The sequence below is a fragment of the Phragmites australis genome, chromosome 15, assembly GCF_958298935.1.
Source record: "Phragmites australis chromosome 15, lpPhrAust1.1, whole genome shotgun sequence".
Lineage (NCBI taxonomy): Eukaryota > Viridiplantae > Streptophyta > Magnoliopsida > Poales > Poaceae > Phragmites > Phragmites australis.
Window position 1 is genome coordinate 28,566,513 of NC_084935.1, and position 21,079 is coordinate 28,587,591.

The 21,079-nt window shown below is 46.2% G+C and overlaps 1 protein-coding gene across 1 annotated transcript; it reads left to right on the forward strand.

Moving 5' to 3' along the window:
* Window positions 1-10,790: 10,790 nt before the first annotated feature.
* On the forward strand, window positions 10,791-11,120 carry LOC133892276 (protein TRANSPARENT TESTA GLABRA 1-like). The gene has a single exon (XM_062332962.1). It carries the CDS (start codon window positions 10,791-10,793, stop codon window positions 11,118-11,120), a length of 330 nt encoding a protein of 109 aa, XP_062188946.1.
* The last annotated feature ends 9,959 nt before the right edge of the window (window positions 11,121-21,079 follow it).

The following is a 21,079-nucleotide window of genomic DNA, read 5'->3' on the forward strand; positions in this document are numbered from 1 at the left end:
TAGTTTGGATTAGATATTAGGAGCAGCAGAGGTCTTCTGTTTGGACTCACATGTAAGTTCTCCTCCTACCTACTATATAAAGGGACGAGGATCGGGTCTAGGAACTAACGAGAACATCATCTGTAATCAACTGAGATCCTTCATAACACGCATGACGTAAGGTTATTATCCTCCGTGAGGCTCGAACCTATATAACTTCTTATGTCCCCTAGTTCACCAAACACACACACCCGTTTGCTGAAACATCGTCCACCAGCATACCTGGAATCACTGTCAGGGATCTACCCTCGACATTTGGCGCGTCAGGTAGGGGGTGCATTTTGTCATTTCAGCAAGTTTGAAAAAACTTGATCAGGCCACCCATGGCTGAATCCACGGCAACCGCTGAGTCCCGTTCTAAGGACCCCGGCCGCCGCGAGGTGTTCGTCATGGGATACCACCTGGATGAACCTGGTGTGCTCTAGGCATGGGACACCGAGCCAGAGTTTGAGAGCTCCGAGACCCAACACGAGGTCTACATGGCGGACTATACAGCAGGAGGCACTGAAGACCCAAACGCCTCAAACGCTAGTGGCGAACCCCGACTTTACGTCCAGAGGGAAACCAGTTTGGCACCGGACAGGCAGGTGCTTCAAGACAACCCCGCATCCCCAGCACTATCCTGAGGAGCCCCTACACAGAGCACAGTCCACGATGGTGTCGTCGCCTAGGTCATCGTACCGCCCAAAAGCCGGGGGCTCCACACCTCGCGACTTATCGCTGCTCCGCGCTCAGCGTCTCGATTATGAGACTATAACGCTGACGTAGAACCTACAGACCCTGCGGATCCTCCTCAGCCACCCACCGATACCTGTACTGGAGGGCTTGCCTGTGGCACCATGGCGGCACAATCTTGCCCTCCTGGTCAAGACCGCCCAGCGCCAGACCACATCAACATGCACCGCGCCTATAGCAAGGGCCGGTGAGGGTCACGATCGCTAGGGATCACAACAGGGCCCACGGCGGAATAGGTCCCGTTCCCCCCCAACCACAGGGAGTACTCGCAGACCACCTCCACGTCCGGACAGCCAACCCTCCGACCTGCGTAACTCTTTGCGCCAACGTGACCTCTGGGGCGTGATCCAGAGCCAGGTGGCCACTAGAGAGCAGGAGGACAGGGCTCGGCGCGAGCAGAAAAAGGGCAAGCAGCCCTGCCGCATGCCTTCCCCTTGCAGGGAGGCATCGGACGGCTTCACCCCTTCGCCGGGACCCCGAGACCGCCGTCTCTCTCCCTGGGCGCGCGCCGCCGCCCAACAATGAGTGGCTTCCCGTTACAGGACAGGGTGTAACACCCTATCCATCAGGTTACGTGAAGTGTGTTGGCCGGACAAGTTCCGGGCAGTCCTAGCCGAGAAGTATGACGACTCGAGCAACCCGGAAGAATTCTTGCAGATCTACAGCACCATGGTGTAAGCTGCGGGAGGCCATGGGAAGGTCATGGCCAACTATTTCCCTACCACCCTGACCGGTTCTACCCGGTCTTGGCTGATGAACCTCCCCCGCGGTTCGGTTCACTCCTGGGAGAATCTATGCGACTAGTTCATCATTAACTTTCAGGGGACCTACGCCCGACCAAGGGTCGAGGACGACCTATATCATATCCAACAGCGATAAGGAGAGTCATTGCGAGACTTCATCCGGTGTTTCACTGAACGCCGAAACACTATTCCAAGGATCACGGGAGAATCTGTGATCATAGCATTTAAACAGGGGTCAAATGCTCGAAAATGGTCGAGAAGCTGGCCACCTGGGTAATCCGAAGCACAACCAAGCTCTTCGAGCTTGCGGATAAGTGCGCGCAGGCCGCCGAGGCCTCGGAACGACAAATCGACACTAGGGCGCGACCTGCATCCGAACGGCCCACCCCTGCCAAAGGGGTCGACCGGAAGGACAAGAAGAGCAAGCGCAAGGCCGGACCTCATGAAGTCTTGGCGGTCGAGCAAACCAGCCTAACACGCTGGTGCTTCGAAAAGAAAGAAGGAAAAAAGGGTCGAGGCTACTGCCCGATCCACTGTACGGACACCCACAACCTGACCGAATGCAAGGTTGTGCGAGGTATCATCGACCAAGAGCTCAGAGAGCGCAAGTACAAGCACGACGATGACGATAAGGACAGTCTGCCCCCGACCAGTCACCACTGGGGTACCAGCAGGCCGATCTTATGGTCCATCACATCTTCGGAGGTACCTTGATATATTCATCTAATAGGGAATACAAATCGATGGTCCGACAGGTGTGGGCAACCGCATCAGACCCAAGCTTGCGCCTGAAGTGGTCGGAGGTCCCACTCACTTTCAGCCAGGCTAACCACCCCGCGTGCGTCCGTCGCCCTGGTCGCTACCCCATCGTGGTCAAACCCACGGTGCGGAACATCCACCTGGGCCCTGTGTTCATTGACGGCAGAAGCTCGATCAACCTCCTCTTCGCCGATGCACTAGACGCCCTGCAGATTCCGAAAAGCTCATTGAGGCCGTCTCGACCTTTCTTCGGGACCACTCTGAGCCCCTCGGCCAAGCCATTAGGGAAAATCGAGTTGCCCGTCACCTTCGGCTTGCCGGACAACTTCAGAACCGAAAGAGTCCTTTTTGATGTAGCCAACTTTGGGACTGCGTATAACGCAATCCCAGGCCGACCAGCGATGGCCCAGTTTATGGACATTACCCACTACGCATACCAGGCGATCAAAATCCCTTGGCCAACAAGGGCCATAACCGTTGCTGGCAACGCCAAGACAACCCTGCACTGCGACAAGAGGAGCCTCGACATGGTCGAACTGACTCCCGAATCGCATCCCGTGACCACAAAACCTAGCGGGTGGCCAGAAAAAGTCCATATCATCTCCAGCCCCGATGATCGACTCAAGGAAGTGAGTCTGGACAACACCAACCCGACCAGGTCGGTCCAGATAGGGGCCGCCCTGGACCCCAAATAGTAACTCGCCCTCATTACCTTCCTCCAGGCAAACACGGACGTATTTTCATGGAGTTCGTGTGATATGCCCAGAATCCCCAAGGGTCTGATCGAGCACAAGCTGTCTATACAACCAGACGCACGACCAGTAAAGCAGAAGGCGCGTCGGTGCACAGCTGACTGAAAAGAAGCACTTCGTCAGGAGATCGATAAGCTCCTCGAGTAGGCTTCATACGGGAGGTGTAATACCCAGAATGGCTGGCTAACCCAGTCATTGTCCGGAAGCACAATGGTAACTGAAGAATATGCGTCGACTTCACCGACCTCAACAAGGCTAGCCCGAAGGATCTTTTCCCACTTCCCCGAATCGATCAGCTGGTTGACTCAACTGCCGACAGTGATCTGTTATATTTCTTAGATGCATGATCGGGGTACCATCAAATTAGTATGTATAGGGAATATGAGGAAAAAAATAGCTTTTGTTACACCCTTTGGGGTCTTTTGCTATGTCAAAATGCCTTTTGGCTTAAAAAGCGCCGGTGCCACTTACCAACGGTATATTCAACTCATTCTCCGACCACAGCTCGGAAGAAACGTCGAGGGATACGTAGATGATGTGGTCGTCAAAAGCAAAACCAAGACAAACCTGATCGCAGATCTCCAAGAAATATTTGACAATCTCCGAAAGTACCGCATAAAGCTGAATCCGGAGAAGTGTATGTTCGGAGTTCCGTCAGGGAAGTTGCTCAGATTCCTCATATCCCAGCGGGGGATAGAAACAAACTGTGACAAGATCAGGGCTATCGACTAGATGTGATCCCCGACCAGGTTAAAAGAGGTTCAGAAGCTAACAGGATGCATTGCTGCTCCGAGCAGGTTCATCTCAAGGCTAGGAGAAAGGGGACTGCCGCTCTTCAAACTCCTAAAGAAAAACGACCACTTCTAGTGGACACCAGAGGCAGAAGCAACATTCCAAGAGCTCAAAACGTACTTTTCCTCCCCTCCCGTACTAACCGCGCCTTGGCCCAACGAGGAGCTCTTGCTCTATGTTGCCTCAACACCACAGGTGCTGGTCGTCGAGCGGGATGGTCTCCAGCGACCAGTATATTACGTCAGCAGGGTCCTGCACAACGCGAAGGCTCGTTACCCACAGACTCAGAAACTGCTATACGTCATCCTAATAGCCTTTCGCAAGCTCAGACTCTACTTCCAGGCTCACAAAATCAAATGATTTCCTCGTTCCCAATTAGGGAAATTCTTTATAATAGAGATGCGATAGGAGGAATGTCAAAATGGGTAGTAGAGCTTGGGGGATTTGACCTCCAGTTCACCCCCCGGACTTCTATCAAATCCCAGGCACTGGCCGATTTTGTAGCCGAGTGGTCGTCCTTTGAGTCCGAGCAGGTACCGCGATCAGAGGCAGACGAGCACTGGACCATGCACTTTGACGGGTCGTTCACACTGAAGGGAGCTGGGGCAGGAGTGGTTCTGACCTCACCCACCAACGATATCCTCAGGTATGTAGTTCAATTATATTTTCCAGCAACTAATAACACTGCTGAATATGAAGACCTCTTGTCCGGAATGCGAGCAACCTCCACACTTGGGATTAAACGACTGTTAGCGATAGGGGACTCGCTTCTAGTCGTGAACCAAGTGCAAAAGGAGTTTCAGTGCTCTGACCTGATGATGGCGGCATACCTCGCCGAAGTGAGAAGACTAGAGTGACGCTTCATCGGCTTTGAGGTCAAGCACGTCCCTCGTAAGGACAACTTCCTAGCCGATGAGCTGGCCTATCTAGCTTCTTTTCATCAACCTGTCTCGGTCGAAGTCTTTGAAGAAAGACTCTTACGACCATCCACCGCAGTCTCAGGCCAAGGTGATGGGGATGCTCCACTCAAAAATGGAACACCTGAGGTAACACCTTTAGAGGCAACGCCTCCCTCGGTGCCATCGACCTCGGGCGGTCATCATGTGGTCGCCCTGCTCAATTCGGGTATGACCTGGATGGATCAGATCTCAGACTACCTTCAGAATCGAGTAACCCTTGACGATGATGCGTCAGCAGAAAAGGTCTCGCGGCAAGCACGCAGATACTCCCTGGTAGAGGGACGCCTCTACCGTCGAGGGAGCAACGGCCTTTTACTGAAATGCATCACTTAGGAAGAGGGGAGCACAATGCTCTCTGATATCCATGGAGGCATATATGGTAGCCATGCTTCGTACCACACCCTGGTCAAAAAAGCGTTCCAGCAAGGGTTTTATTAGCCCACTGCCCTCCAGGATGCCTTCGAGCTGGTGAAACGGTGCGAGTTATGTCAGTACCACGGCCGAAATACCAACCTACCAGCCCAGACACTGCAAACCATACCACTCTCTTGGCCTTTCGCTGACTGGGGGCTCGATATCGTGGGACCATTCCCCAAAGCCCCAGGCAGTTTTGAATTTCTGTTTGTGACCATCAACAAATTCACTAAGTGGATCGTGGCTGAACCCGTCAGGAAGATCACAACCACAATAGCGATTAAGCTCATACGAGGGCTAATAGTGCGGTTTAGCAGTCCAAACCGCATAATCACGGACAACGGAACTCAGTTCACCAATAGTGCTTTCCAAGACTACTGCGATGAAATTGGGACCAAGGTTTGCTATGTCTCTGTGGCTCACCCCCAAAGCAATGGACAAGTCGAAAGGACGAACGGGATGGTACTATAAGGGATCAAAACCCGGGTCTTTGACCGGCTTCAAAGCTATTCAAGGCGTTGGACGAACGAACTCCCCACAGTACTCTGGTCGCTACGGACGACCCCCAGCTGGGCTACGGTTGAGACCCCTTTCTTCTTGGTCTTTGGCACGGAGACCATGCTCCCCTCAGAAATCGCCCTCCAGTCGCCTCGAGTCAGCAACTACTCGGACGACGACCAGGTGGCGCAACGAGAGGATGACATAAACCTGATCAAAAAGTTCCGCGATCGTGTTCTAATTTGAGCCGCCCAATATTAGCAGAGCCTCAAACGCTACCATGACCGGAAGGTATGAGAACGAACACTGGTTGTAGGTGACCTCGTCCTTAGGCAAATTCAGAATAAGGCAGGTAAGAACAAGCTCTCCCCCAAGTGGGAAGGGCCCTACAAGGTGATCGATGTCACCTGGCCTGGTGCGATCAGGTTAGCCATGGAGGACAGTCGAGAATTACACAACTCCTGGAACATCTCCTTGTTGTGCAAGTTCTATGTGTAGGGTCACTCGAAAATGGGCATGTTTCTCTATTTTTGCAGGGCCTTTCGGACGAGCGTGGAATACGACCTGTAAGTGCTAAGATTAAAAAAACCAGACTCCCTGTTTTGCAGGACTCCCCGATCGGCTACGGGCTCCCGACAGGTTGATTCTCCGACCACAACATGCGACCACACTTAACGGCCATTACGGGATCCACCAAACAACAAGGCACCCTGGGAACAGTACAAAGCCCCATCCAGCATGATAATGGGGGTACGAATGGCCGGAAGCTACAAACACCAGGCCACACACCCTCACTCGGGCCGAGCGCTAGTCACCACCGACGGTCTTGTCGAGCTATGATCTGTTCTACGCTCCAAGAACCTAACTATCAAGAGGGATGGAACAAAGACGGGCGTCATGAAACCTCAATATTTTCCATTCATAAAAAGGAAGGGTAACAAGCTGACTAGTTACATCCGATCGGACCAACTATCTTGGTACATGCCTTCCGTATCCTCCATGGCTCAAGTAACTAATGCAAAGTTGACAGAAAAAGCCCGCCAGATTCTCATCTCTACCTACCTCTGAACGAGTCAAGAAATCTCTTATACTCCTCCCTGGAACAGCAGCGCTCCAGGGATCGGGTGATGACCTGCATAAGGGCCAGGGAGGGAGGCCAAGGCAAAGGCCATGCTGGAGCTGATGACCGACCCCGGCATGCCCTAAAGACCTCTCTTCCTCTTCATATCCAACTCTTCCTCTTCATCGATCTCCTTCTCCAGAAGGTCCCAATCGATCCACTCCTCATCATCAGAAATATCGATGACCTCGGCCGAGGGATCCACCCAGGCGGAAGAGCAAGAAGGGCCAGCAGAAGGTGGCCTTCTTTGGAAGAGCGGAAGCTTGATGGTCGTCGGCTCCAGTCTTGTAAGCATCTACCTCAACCTCGCAAGCGCATCCGCAATGAAAGTTGCCTCCAAAAACACCTCAGTAGGCGGATATGGAGGCAGAGGCGACTCCACCTCCGCCGAGTCATCCAAGATCATCGACCCCTCCGGCGATGAAGGAAGGGAGTACGCCATGGCCTCAGGGTCTACCTACACTAAGAAGCGGAGCGCGAGACATGATAGAGACGAATGGGCTCTAGGCACTAGAAGACCTGAAGGGAGGAGGGAAGGCAAGGGGGTGGATCGGAAGGCCATCAAACACTCGTCTTTTAAAAACCCACAGCGGCACCCTAACAAGCGTGGCATTCAAAACACTCGAAACCTGAGGGGGTGCGCTGATGGAGCCAAGAGTCCTTCAGGTCTAGCGGCAACCAATGTCTCTCCTCTCTTCCCCCTTGTTTTTCTCTCTCAGGACACTTAAGCCTTCCCACATGACACGAAATTCGAAGTCAAGCTTTGGGAACCGACGACATCGAGCTACCACTCCCTAGGCAGACTACGTTTACCCGGGACCCAAGTGGCACAACCAGGTCGAACCACGGTCATGGGGAGGCTTGGGGGCTACTGTCAGTGTACTAAGTAAAGGGGTACCCTAGCTAACGGGCTTCGCAGGAGACCTAACAACTAGAGGAGCATACTCCCCGAGGTCTAGTCGATCGTACAACCAGGGTGCGACCACAGTGACCAGTCTAACGCCCGCACATCTAGTCTCCCTATACCATCGCTTACACCCGCGACCAGCCCCACTGGTCGTAGGGCTAGATTTGACGCAACCTGTCTAGAGCGCAGTTGCTAATATCCACTCAAGTGTTTTGTTTCCCTAGGCACCAGCACCAGAGGACGAAGTCATGGACGGCGCAGTTGGGCATCGTCCCATCCTGTAGCATTAAATGCTGTGGGGTAGAACTTTGCAGGTCGGTACGGTGGCGCACGATGGATGGGACGTTGTCAGCAGCCTGACAAGGCAATGGACGGGGTCGGTGCAGAAAGACATTGTCACGTCCCGTAGCATTAAATGATGCGGGGTAGAACTTTGCAGGCTGGCACGATGGCGCATGGCGGATGGGACCCCATCAGCAATCCGACTAGTCAAGTGGATGGGGTCGGCGCAAAAGGACCTTGCTCCGTACCGTAGCATTAAATGCCGTGGGGTGGAACTTTGCAGGCGAGCACGGCGGCGCACGGCAACAAGATGTATGGTGCTCCATAATGATAGTTTGGATTAGATATTAGGATGAGCATAGGTCTTCTGTTTGAACCCACATATAAGTTCTCCTCCTCCATACTATCAAAAGAGATGACGACCTCGTTCCTAAGGGGAGGAAAAAAGAAGGGTCTGAGAACTAGCGAGAACATCATATGTAATCAATTAAGATCCTTCATAACACACACAGAACGTAGGGTCTTCGGGAGACCCGAACCTGTATAACTCCTTGTGTCCCCTAGTTCACCAAACATACACACACCCATTTTCTGAAACACCGTCTACACGTCCACTGTCCAGCATACTAGAATCACTATCAAGAATCTACCCTACACTCTACCATCATGAAATTTGCTGGAGGACACCGTTCAATCTTGGTTTTGCCGATGGTCACCATTCATTCGTGGCAATTTACTGACGACATTATAGATACTAAAATATTCATTTTTAGAATTAGAGGGGAGAGAAATAAGATATATAGACTAAAATACCCTCGGTTGAGTGAGGTCTATTACTTCGGGAGGTGTTCTTCCTCCGATCTCCTTTTGTTGTCTGTCCTTTTGATGGCTCATTGTTGTTGCACTAGGCTGCTTGCCTACGTGTCACGACTGCTGTGCACATTGTTTGGCAGCACAGGCCTCCGACGTCTGTGAGAAATGGTGATGTTATAAGAGTAGGTGAATTAAGATATTTAGAAATTAATAAGATAAAACTATTTCGATTGTTATCTAAATGTGCTCTAGATTTATCTAGTGTGTCTACTCTATCACTTAAGAGGATTGCAGCATACTCTAGCAAGGTAAATTGTAAGAATGTAAAGACGGAAACGTAAATAAGGTAGAGAGATAAGTTTGGCATAAGGGATTTTTATCTCGTGGTATCGATGACATGAATGCTACCACTAGTCCACATTAGAGCTCCATAAAAGATATGCACTCGGTCGCCAAGTCTCTTCCGGTCACGACTCTTGAGCTACCAAGTCACAAAGACAAGGTCTCAAACATGATGAGCCACCAAACCACCAAGATAAGGTCTTATCACTAGCCTCTTTTCTGGTCACTTGCCGCCGTGATTACTTCAAAACTTGAGCTACCAAGGTAAGAGTCTCAACGTCCCTATACACGTATCTTGCCGTCGCTCCATACCAAGTTGGAGGGTAAAAAACTTGTGCCATCAAGGCCTAAGATATCGGTGAGTCACCAAGACTCCAAGCCGCCGACGTACCACTCGATACAAGTTAGGATCACTCCTTGATCACTTTTCCAAGCTGCAGCACCTAGCTACAACTCACTCTAGTCCTATAAGCACTAAACACTCTCTAATCTTGTGCTTAATCGTTTTGAATGATCACTTTAAGCACTTTGACGGCTTGGATGTCTTATCAAGTATATATGAGCTTCCTCTAGACTCCAGCTGTATGCCACACCTTCAAATGACTGAGTGGAGGGGTTTTTATAGTCTCAAACTCGCCAACTACAGTTTTCCCAACGACTCAGAAAAGATGTTAACACCGGATGATCCAGTGAGAACTTAGTACTAACACCGGATCATCCGATGAGAACAGTAGTACTAACACCGGATCATCCGGTGAGTACAAACTCAAAAACTAGCCATTGGACTTCCACTCAAAGCCACTGTGAACACCGTACACTCTGGTGTGTCTTCAAATCCATCGTCAGACTTTCCGGTGAGTTATCTTGAGCCTTTGCAGCCTCTCTATGTAAAATGCTCCAATTCCTTCACCTAGTGTTCATTCCATTCACACCAGACCATCCGGTGACTTAAACATTCTCTTCTTTTCCCTAAAAATGCTCTAGTGTAACTATCTCTGTGATCACCGGACTATCCGATGAGTTGATCTTCATTCTTTAACACTTGCAGTCGCCTTTACAAGAAATTCTCCAATGCTATAATCCGGTGAGCATAAATCAAGCATTGGATCTTTCGGTGGGTTGATCTTCAGTCTTCTGTACTTGCATTCTTTTACGCAAGAAATACTTCGGTGTTACCTAGTGCAGATCACCAAACTATACGGTGAGGTCCTTAGCCTTCTCTCCCTTTGTCTGAAATACTCCGATGAGTTCAACACACAGAGTACAGGACCATCCAATGAAGTTATCAGCCTTCACTTTGCCTTTGAACAAAATACTCCGGTGAGTTCAACCCATAAATATCGGACCTTCCGGTGGGACAAATATTTCTGGGACCTTTTCAGTTCAATCAAATATCCCGGCTACAGTGGCTTCTTGATATATTGCATCCATGAAACCTACTAACATATATTCTTGAAAAACATATTAGTCCCAATGACCATGTTATCATTAATCAACAAAACCACATGTCTAATATGACCATTTTCGCTACAACGTCATGTCCTGCCACCACGTGTCAATGCTCGACCGCTGCCTCTTTTATCATCTCCCGACCTGATCCATCAGCCACCACTCCCAAATCCAACTAACTCCTCCATGGATCATCTGAAGCCTCCTTCCATGGCCATCTCGGCGGCGCCAGACACGTCGAACCCTCATGCCTTCACCTGCAAGCTCCCGCACTTGATCTATGCGCTCACCTTCTCCCTGATCATTCCCGTCATCGTGTTCGACAGCTTCCTCAAGGACCTCCACAACCGTGTCTCCCTCCTCTCCTTCGACCCTGTCCACCCCTCTGCAGCCTCCTTTCACGCCCTCCTCGGGCTATCCTTTGACCACTCTTACCCAGCCACCAAGCTCCATCTCAACCCCGAGCCGCCGCCCCACCCCCTCCTTGCATCCTCCTCCGACGTGCTCTGCCTTTGAGGTATGTGTGCCCCTCACCTCCTTCAACTGGAACGAGGTCAAGTCCTGCCGCGGGCATGTAATGGCTTCTAATTCTCAATGTCTTTGTAAGGACCTTAGGCTCCGTATATATATAGGGGCATACGTCCTCTGGAGTCTTCGTTTCTATTATTAAAGATAACTTCTCTGTTTACGAGATATTATGGGTTCCTATAGGTAGTTTTTATTCATCTAAGGATCTCATTCCTTGAGATAGAGATATGCTCCAAAAATATCGGGCAACCCTGGAGTACCCGGATATGATACTTATATACTAAGTCATCGTTATGAAAGTATTTTTTGAGCCAAATCTATACATATGATTTTTATATTTCTAAACCAAGTATTTTAAACGTTATTAATAATTAAAAATTTAAAAGTTTGATCAGATATTATTTAAAACAGTATATGTGATGGGATAGAGTACACACCTACTAGGTTGGAGGCCAAATGGTGGGCCTGCTGGTGGTCTCATGTTTTGTCTCACCCTCGGATACTGTACACCACCCCCTAATTTGCCATGTAAGTCGTTGTGCCGGTGCTCCTCCTAATTTGGCACGTAGTAGAACTCCATTAGATGGTTGTGCTGGTGCTGATGCATCTAGTAAAGAGAAACAATACGTTTTTTATAATGTAAAAAAACATACGATCATGAAAAAAAGCGTAATTTTAAGAACAATTATCTTAAGCCGACTGAGAAGTATTTTATATGAGTAAAATGGAAAAAATGACAAAGCTTACTGCAAATTACTTTAAGCATAATCTCATAGTACAATGAGAGCAAAGAGAGAGAAAAGATAAGCAATGAGTAAACTGAATTTTTTTTATTACAAGAAAGACACATGCGTCTTCTATCATACATGCCATACATTTAAAACATTGAATCCACTAGCTCTTTGTAAAATCCGTGAACATTAGGATTTAAACCCTACTGGTAGACGAAGTCGTATTCCCACAACTCTACCACACCACCGTGAGGTAGTTCCGATGAGTAAATTGATATAATGATACCCTAAACCAAAAACTCAAATAGGCATAGTGCCTTGACTTTACACCTTATGACCTTAGCAACAATAATTTTTACGGTAACCAAATTTCTCAAACAAATTTTGCAATTTTTTTTTTTGAAATTTGGATCATTTTTTTCTTAAAAAAAAGGTGAAATTGGAGCAAATTTAAAACAATCTTTTCTAGAAAGATTGAAATTTGGATCAAATATGTGTTTGACATTTTTTTACGAATATATCAGTTTATGGTACCCGCCGGTAAACACAAGAGAGAAGGTTTACCGATGGTAACCAACCGGTAAATGGAATCCTGTTTGGATCCCAATACCCGTACCAAACAGATCCTTAAAGGTATGGTGTGTATATCATTGCATTAAGTAGATATAAAAATTTGTTGCAAATTGATTACAACGCCTGGAAAAACACTCACTACTATACCGATAAATTTAGAGAGATCACAGATACACTAAGCAACCAAAAGAAACGGGAGTGTGCTAAAGCTAGGAGCATACATTAGTCTCGGAATAAATAACCTAGTTGTCATGCTCAAGCCAAACACCGGAAATATCAACGAGCTCTAGCCAAAATATCGTTGATTTCCCTTGATCCAATCTTTGATTCTTTCGTACCAGTTCTAGACAAGAGTCCAAACTCGTAAGTTTAGTAATTGTTGATGATTATTAAATCGCTGATCTAATAAATTTATTGGAGAATAGTAGATGCTTTGAGTAGATGAATTATAAGAGAAATACATACGTGTTTTTAGATAAGTTCGAGTCTCCGTGAGGATGATAATCCTATGTCATATTATCTTGTATTGATCTGAATCTGTTAACAAGTAGTATAACTAGTTTAGATGAATCTAAATCTAGTCGACAACTTCTTTCTTAGGTTCTGTTGTCTTGTGGAACTTGTATCTTTTATGATGACTTGTCTCGGGTCGTTCTTCGAAGGGGTCCCTCGGTTTCGTATATATAGAGGTGTTGTATGTCCTCTTAACTTTTTCTTTCTACTCTTAGAGATAGATATTTTCGCTTACAGGATGCCTTAGGTACTTATGAGTAGTTTTTTTTTTAAGGATCTCTTCCTAAAGATAAAGATATATTTTGAGAATTATAGGACACCCTAGGGTACCTGGATACGGTAACTATCCATTATTTATCGTCAAACCCTCCATCAGTACGTAAAATGAGTTTGCAACGGTTCAAATATATATGCAGCAAAGATAAGATTTTTGTTCGGCCATATCATCGAGTAAACTCGAACTTCCTATTAGGATAAAACATCTAATCTGGTTTTATGGGTCTTTAAGATCATCTACTTAGGATTTCGAACGCCTCCGAGTCCTCAAGAGAGTTCTCGAGAAGGTATTTCTTCCGGGTAGATTTTTTTAATCAGCTCAAAAAATTATCTTGTCCTTGTCAAGTACAAGGGAGATAAGACTCATCACTGGCTAGGCTCGAAAGTTGAACCATCGCAGCGGAAAGTTTGCGCGATGGTGAAAAAGATTTTCCATCATGAATGCGAAGGGATCATTTCTCCATCCTTTCGACAGCTCCCATACTCTGGAAAACCCAATGGGTAAATGATTGTGTCGGAGTCTACCTCTTTTGTCCGCGTCGGTCAGCTGAAAAGAAGTAGCCTTGATGATATAAACATTCGAGCGTCGAACCTTAGCTGCAACAAACTTGAGTTTGATCATGGATTCTCCTCCTACTCCTAAGTACACGTCCTCTTCTACCAACTACTCACCTTTTTCTCCTGAGTACACACCCCTCGCCCTTCCATCGTCTCTCATAAAGTGTGGTTTAGTGGTGAAGGTTATCGACGTCCCCTCCGACGAGGAAGTAGAAGAAAGGACTGCTACTCGCAGCATCCCTATTAAAGACAGCAAGCCCCAAAGATCTGATGAGATCCTCTGCAATCCTTTTAAAAGAAAATTTCTTCCCTTCTCAATAGGAAAAAGATATGGACAAGAAGTTTTGTTCTCCTAATATACATGAAGCCCACGGTTGGTAATCAGGGGAGGATTCCTAGATGGGCAGTCTAAAACAACCGAGTGCGCGTGTGAGTACAAGTTCTTGAATTGTGGCTTACCTTAGTTTTAAAAAGGTATTAGTTTGAAGATAGGCTGAAACATATATTGATAATATGATAAATATTACAAAATATATTCTAAGTACTTACACATAGAACTTACGAAGCGGGTTGATATTCCAAGAGTTTTTAAGGACTTGGCTATCTTACATAGCTAACCGATACGACCCTAGTTGATTAGATCCGACCACCCTATAGGGACCTTCCCACTTTGGAGACAGCTTGCTGTTGTTTTTTGGCTTTGTACTTGTCGTAGAACTAGATCTCTAAGTTTGAAAGATCTTTTATAGATGTTCTAGTCGTGGTAGCGTCAAAGAGCTTGCTGGTACTGTATTGATCTTATCAACACTTGCGTCCTTTTTTCTTCAAGAATATTGAGGTCATCCTGCCTTCTCAAGATTTCATCCTTATTAGCGTATAATTTGACTCAGGGAAATTTGATCTTTAGTTCACAAGGCAGCATTGCTTTAGCCCCATAGACTAGAAAAAAAAGTTATTTCACTCGTTGCCCTGCTGGACATCATTCGGAGTGCCTGTAGTACATTAGGCAACTCGGAAGCCCAGGCTTTAGCGTAGGCAGATAAGCGGTTGAAGACACGGGTTTTTGTCCACTAAAGTACTAGGCCATTTGCCCGCTCGACTTCTCCGCTGCTTTGTAGATGTGCCACGGATGCAAAGCAAATTGTAGTGTCAAGTTCCTTGCAGTAATCGATGAAAGCTGTGTTGGAGAATTGAGTACCGTTGTCGGTGATGATCCTACTCGGGACACCGAATCTTGTCATGACGTTTTTCATGATAAATTTATTGGCAGCCGCTGACATGATTTTTCCGACTAGCCCAGCTTCAATCCACTTGGTAAAGATGCCAAGTGCAACAAATAGGAACTTGAAGCCCCTAGTTGCTACCAAGAAGGGCTCCAGAATATCCAGTCCCCAAATCGTGAATGGCAACAACAAAGGTATCATTTGTAAGGCTTGAACTGGTTGATGTACTCTTCTGATGTAAAATTGACAGCTTGTACACTTTTTTACCAACTTGCTCACATCATGGAGAGCCGTAGGCCAATAGAAACTTTGTCTAGAAGCCTTTTCGACTAGGGTTTGGAAGGAAGCGTGAGCTCCACACACCCCTCCATGGATTTATTCGAGTAGTTCTCTACCCTGCTTCTGAGAGATATATTTCATGAGTACTCCGTGAGCACCTTTTCAATAAAGAACGCCATCACCAAGGTATACATCTTGGATTGATGGGAAATTTGCTCGGTCAGTGCATCATTATTAGGCACAACTTGATCTTCAAGGTACTTGCGGATTGCGGTCATCAACGAAACTTTGCTTTTTTGAGCTGAGCCACGAGTTTCCCCATGACTCCTTTTGGGGCATCAATCCCTAGCGAGCCCTCGAGCTGATTATAGGTCTTTTGGACCACCACTCCTTCGGCTACATTTGCTGATGATTTCACAAACATCTTTGAGAGTTTTCTATGAAAATCCTGGGTTGTCTTGGAGATCGTGAGGATGCTGTGCAGGCAAGACTATCGGCGAGGCAATTATCCTTCTTTGGGATATACTTGATCTCGAGTCCGATGAATTTCTTTTCCAGCTTACTCACCTCTGCGAGGTAGTCTGTCATGGTCCTATCCGAGGTTTGATACTCCTTGATAACTTACTTCACCACCAACTGTGAATCCACTTTCACAAGTAGGCGGCGGATGCCAAGAGCAGAAGCTACTCGGAGCCTGGCGAGCATATCCTCGTATTCAGCTATGTTATTCGTAGCCAGAAAATTGATTTGCAAAGCATATTGCAGGCTTTCTCTTGTTAGAGAGATCGGTATAATCCTAGCCCCCGCACCTTGAAGTGTGAGAGATTCGTTGAAGAATAAAGTTCGTACAGCGGATAGGTTGTCGTGTTCATCCCACGGTTGATCTGGTTCTGTCCATTCGGCCATGAAGTCAGCAAGTGCTTGCGACTTGATTACTGTTTGAGACACGAAGCGAACATTGAATTCTCCGAGTTCAACTGACCACTTGGCAATTCGACTGATTGCATCTCTGTTGTGCAGGATCTCACCCAATGGGAATATTGATGGTATGGTGATCTTGTGAGTCTGAAAGTAATGTAGTAACTTATGAGAAGCCATCAACACCGCATATAACAGCTTCTTCACTTATAGATAGCATTCTTTAGAATCATGGATCAATTCACTGATGTAGTACACTGGTCGCTGGCTTTTCTCTCATATATCTTGCACTTTCCTTTCCACCACCAATATCGCGCTTATAGCTCGTGGTCCAGCCATGATGTATAAGAGTAAATCTTCATTAGAGTTGGGAGCAACTAGCACAGGTGATGAAAGATACATCTTTAAATTGTTGAATGCCTCATCTGCTTCTTTTTGACCACTCAAACTTGTCATGTTATCTTAACAGCTTGAAGAAGGGAAGTCTTCGATCTCCGAGATAGGAAATAAACTGACTAAGGGCTTCCATGCATCCAGTTAGTCTTTGAACTTCTCGTAATGACTTAGGGGTTGCGTCTCTTCAATAGCTTTAATATTTTTAGGATTGACTTCTATTCCTCGGTAAGGCACTAGATATCCAAGCAATTTCCCCGCATCGACTCCAAATGTGCATTTTTCCTAGTTTAGCATGATCTGATTCTTGCACGGGTTTCTGAACATTTCTTTTAGGTCAGAGACGAGATCTTCCTTATTTTTGGTTTTGATGACATGATCTGATCATGGAGTGTTATCTGCATTTCTCGTTGGTATGTGGCACCGGTATTCTTCAATCTGAAGGGCATTTTAACATAGCAGTAGACTCCAAATAGGGTAGTAAAGGAGGTATTCTCCTCATCTTCTGGATTCATGCTAATCTGGTGATAAACATAATAGGCATCAAGAAGGCTTAGATAGTTGCAACCAAATGTGGAATTAATGATCTGATATATTCATGGTAGAGGAAAAGTGTCCTTAGGATAAGCTTTGTTGAGGTCCGTGAAGTCGACACACATTCAATTTTGTCATTTGATTTTTTAACCACAACAGGGTTTGCGAGTCACTCGGGGTGATCCACTTCTCGAATAAAGCCTACCTTGGTGAGCTTTCAATTTACACTTTAATAGCTTCTTTCCAATCGGGTGTGAAATGTTAGGGTTTCTGTTTGACCAGATTTGCATTAGACCAAATAGCTAATTTACGCTCAATCACTTCCCTGGGGATCTCGGGTATGTCTAACGGTTGCCAAGCGAACATGTCGGTGTTTGCCCACAGGAAAGTGATGAGCACAAGTTCCTATTTGGGATCTAATTTAGAACCGACCTAGATGGTCTTGGATGGCTCCGTTGAATCCAGGGGAACTATTTTTACTTTGTCGTGAGACTTCACGACGGCCTTAGGCCTTGAGTTCTTCATCTTTTTGTCAGGTTGATGTTGTGTGGCCATATCTAAACTTCATTTGTCATAGTGTAAGCCTGTCTTCGTGCAGCCCCGGATGGTGATGAATCCCTCGGGTCCTGGTATCTTCATACACTGGTAAGCGTACTATGTGACAACTATGAATTTGATAAGAGTAGGTCTTCCTAATATGGCATTGTATGCCATTTCAAAATCGACCATGTTGAACATAATTTTTTCTGTCCAGAAGTTAACTTGCTTCGCGAAGGTAACTGGTAGCGATATTTAGCCGAGGACTCATGTACTATAGCATAGAATGCTTGAGTAACTGGCTTGATTGCAAACCAGGAGATTTGCATTCCTCTGAGTGCATTAGTGAAGAGGATGTTCAAGGAACTTCCTCCATCGATAAGGATCGGGTAACCCTGCAATTATTTATTGTTGGCTCGACTACTATATGAAAGCGATCCAGCCGTACAAAGGTATTAGGGTAGTCTTCTTAGCCGAAGGAGATTTCAGTGTCTGATCACTTCACAACTTGACGACCCATAGGAATAGCAAATAGGACTTCTCGAGTCACTGTCTTGTACTGTTGCTTGGACTCCTAGAATGCCGAACCACCAAACATGTGGTTGATCTTCCTCTCGCTCTGCTGGAAAGACATCATGTCTGTGTCATCCCCGCTGCCATCCGAGTCAAAGTCCCCGCTTTGGGTCACGAACTGGACCTTCTTTCCCTTGGCCATTTTTTAGACTTTTGCCTTGACCAACTTTTTTCAGAGGCGGCACTTGTAGATATTGTGGTTGTTGGTTTAGTGAAAGTCGCACCAAGGCTTCCCATCATTTTTGTCTCAGCCTGATGTAAAGCTTCTGCCCCAGGAAGGATCTAAACGCTGGTTGGGATGAACGTCGGACAGATCTGCAAAAACCTCATCTGACATAGCTTCTTGCCCTTACCTCCCTTGGTTTATTTTTCTGCGCTTTCTCTATACCTTGTCATCGCTGAGCCCGGGTTGGGGATGTTTGATGCTCCGAGTCTTTTTCTTGACGTAGAGGAGCACATCCTCGGCCCTGGCAGGCTTATCAACAATTTGCATGAGCTCCTTAACAGTTTTGAGCTCTTTTCTATCAATGTCTTCAATGCAACGGTGGCTCTTAACCCCTTGGGTGAACGCTTGGATGATGTCATAGTCACTAATCTTGGGTATGGTGTTCCGAGTGTTGTTAAAGTGTCACAGGAACTAGCACAAGGTTTAGTTCGCCATCTGCTCACAATGGTGGAGATCATTTTTTGTGTCGAGGTGAATGTACCCTAGAAGTTAGCTCAGAACATGTCGCAGAGCTGCCCCTTCAACCATGTCTTGGATTCCCCTTCAAGGGCTGTGGGGAGGTAACTCAGCATTACCTTCTCGTTCACACTAGCTACTTGGTTGGTTGTGCTATAGATCTGGAGAAACTCAATGGGATTTGTGCTTCCATTATATTTTTTATTGTCCCAGGAAGGAACTAGATGGATCTAGATTTAGTCGGTGACTTCTTTCTTGGCTTATGTTGTCTTGTGGAACTTGTATCGCTTATGATGACTTGTCCCGACTCGTTCTCCATAGGGCCCCTCGGTTTCATATATATATAGGGGTGTCGTATATCCTCTGGACTCTTCCTTTCTATTCTTGGAGATAGACCTTCCCAGTTATGAGATGCCTTGAGTACCTACGAGTAGTTTTCTTTCTTTCATGAATCCCTTTACTAGAGATAAAGATATGCTCCAAGAGTTACGGGACACCCTGGAATACTTGGATATGATAACTATCCATTATTCATCATCGGTAACTAGTTTTTTCCCGAAGAATGAAAGCTCTATTTCATTACACATATTTGAAATACAATCCTAAGAAATATGTTGCTCAACACACACGAGACCCTACAATATCCACATGACAGTCTGCTTTCATCGCATTGTGAGTTGTGTGAGCTCATGCCCTACACAATGTAATTTTGCTCTCTTTTCACATGACCAACAATCTATATCTATACTCCTATAAAATGCATTAGTTGTGGCAGATCTGATCGATCTCCATCGCCCACTGAGTTTATCAAATGGTCACCGTGCAAAGTTTGATCACATCCCTCCTTCAAAAAATACATTAAATCTCCAATTATTTGACTTCAATACCTACACATCCAATATTAGCTGTCCATATATTCCAAAAAGATATTCAATTTGTTATTATTTGCCTTCCATATCTAGACGTCTAATATTTGTCTTTCATATATTCACCGCTGGGTTTCTCAAGAGGGTGTCACTACGTGAAAAATAGACAAAGGAGACACAAAATTAGTGGTGAGTCATCGCGACCCATCACTAAAAACCCATTAGTGACGGGTCCCACTACGACCCATCACTAATGTACCATCTAACTGAGACCCGACATAGATTTGTCACTAATGAGTGGTCATTAGTGATGGGTCGTAACTTGACCCGCCACTGATGATAATAGTGACATGACCCGTCACTAATGACCAAATCATGAGTGACGGGTCATCACTAATGACCAACTCATGAGTGACGGGCCGTCTTAGACCAGTTATTAATGACGGGTCAAGTTGTGCCCTGCCACTAATGACCTTTATTAGTGACATGTTATCCTAGGCCAATCATTAGTGACGGGTCAAACTACGACCCGCCACTAATGATCAACTCATCAGTGATGGGTCATCTTAGGCCAGTCATTAGTGACCCATCACTAAGGACGGTATTCACAAAAAAAAATTAATTTTCTTTTATTTTTTTCTCACCTCAGCAGCACTAGAATATGAATCATTGTACATTCCTGCTCAAGTTTGATGTGAGGGGTGGTGGCTATGGACATAAACGCGTATTCCGAAAATGGTGCAGAGACTTCATGGAGCGAGAACTCAATCTTCCAAGCCGAATTTGGCCTCGATAAGTTTACCGAACATAACATAGTGGGGAGAAGCGGATGTAATTTTTTCTGTAGATGTTCGTAGAGTACAAAAATGTTTGTAGATGTCCTTATGAGATATTCAGAAATTCATAAAATATCACTACAAATTTGGATGAAGGGAAATTTTATATGTAAATTATAACCCTCAATAAAATTTAGCAAAATTAGTCATTAGTGATGGGCCATGTTATGATGCGTCACTAATGACGTTCGGCAAAGAAGGTTAAAATGATAAAATATCCTATCACAACTACATGATAGGTGAGGTGGTAAGAGTGCTACGTGCGCAAGGGTGAGGTCGCGGGTTCAATTCCCACGGAACCCAGATTGAAAACAACGTGAAAAATAGCGTGCCTTGTGGGCATGCGATGGGCATGCGTGGGGATGACTTGTGTGAAAAAAATATATTTTTCAACTTTTTTGTGTCAAAAATGCGAAAAACATTCACCAGTCATTAGTGATGGGTAAAGATTACAA

Excerpts from the sequence above, each read along its gene's own strand:
- LOC133892276 (XM_062332962.1), top strand. The coding sequence starts at position 10,791 with ATGGATCATCTGAAGCCTCCTTCCATGGCCATCTCGGCGGCGCCAGAC.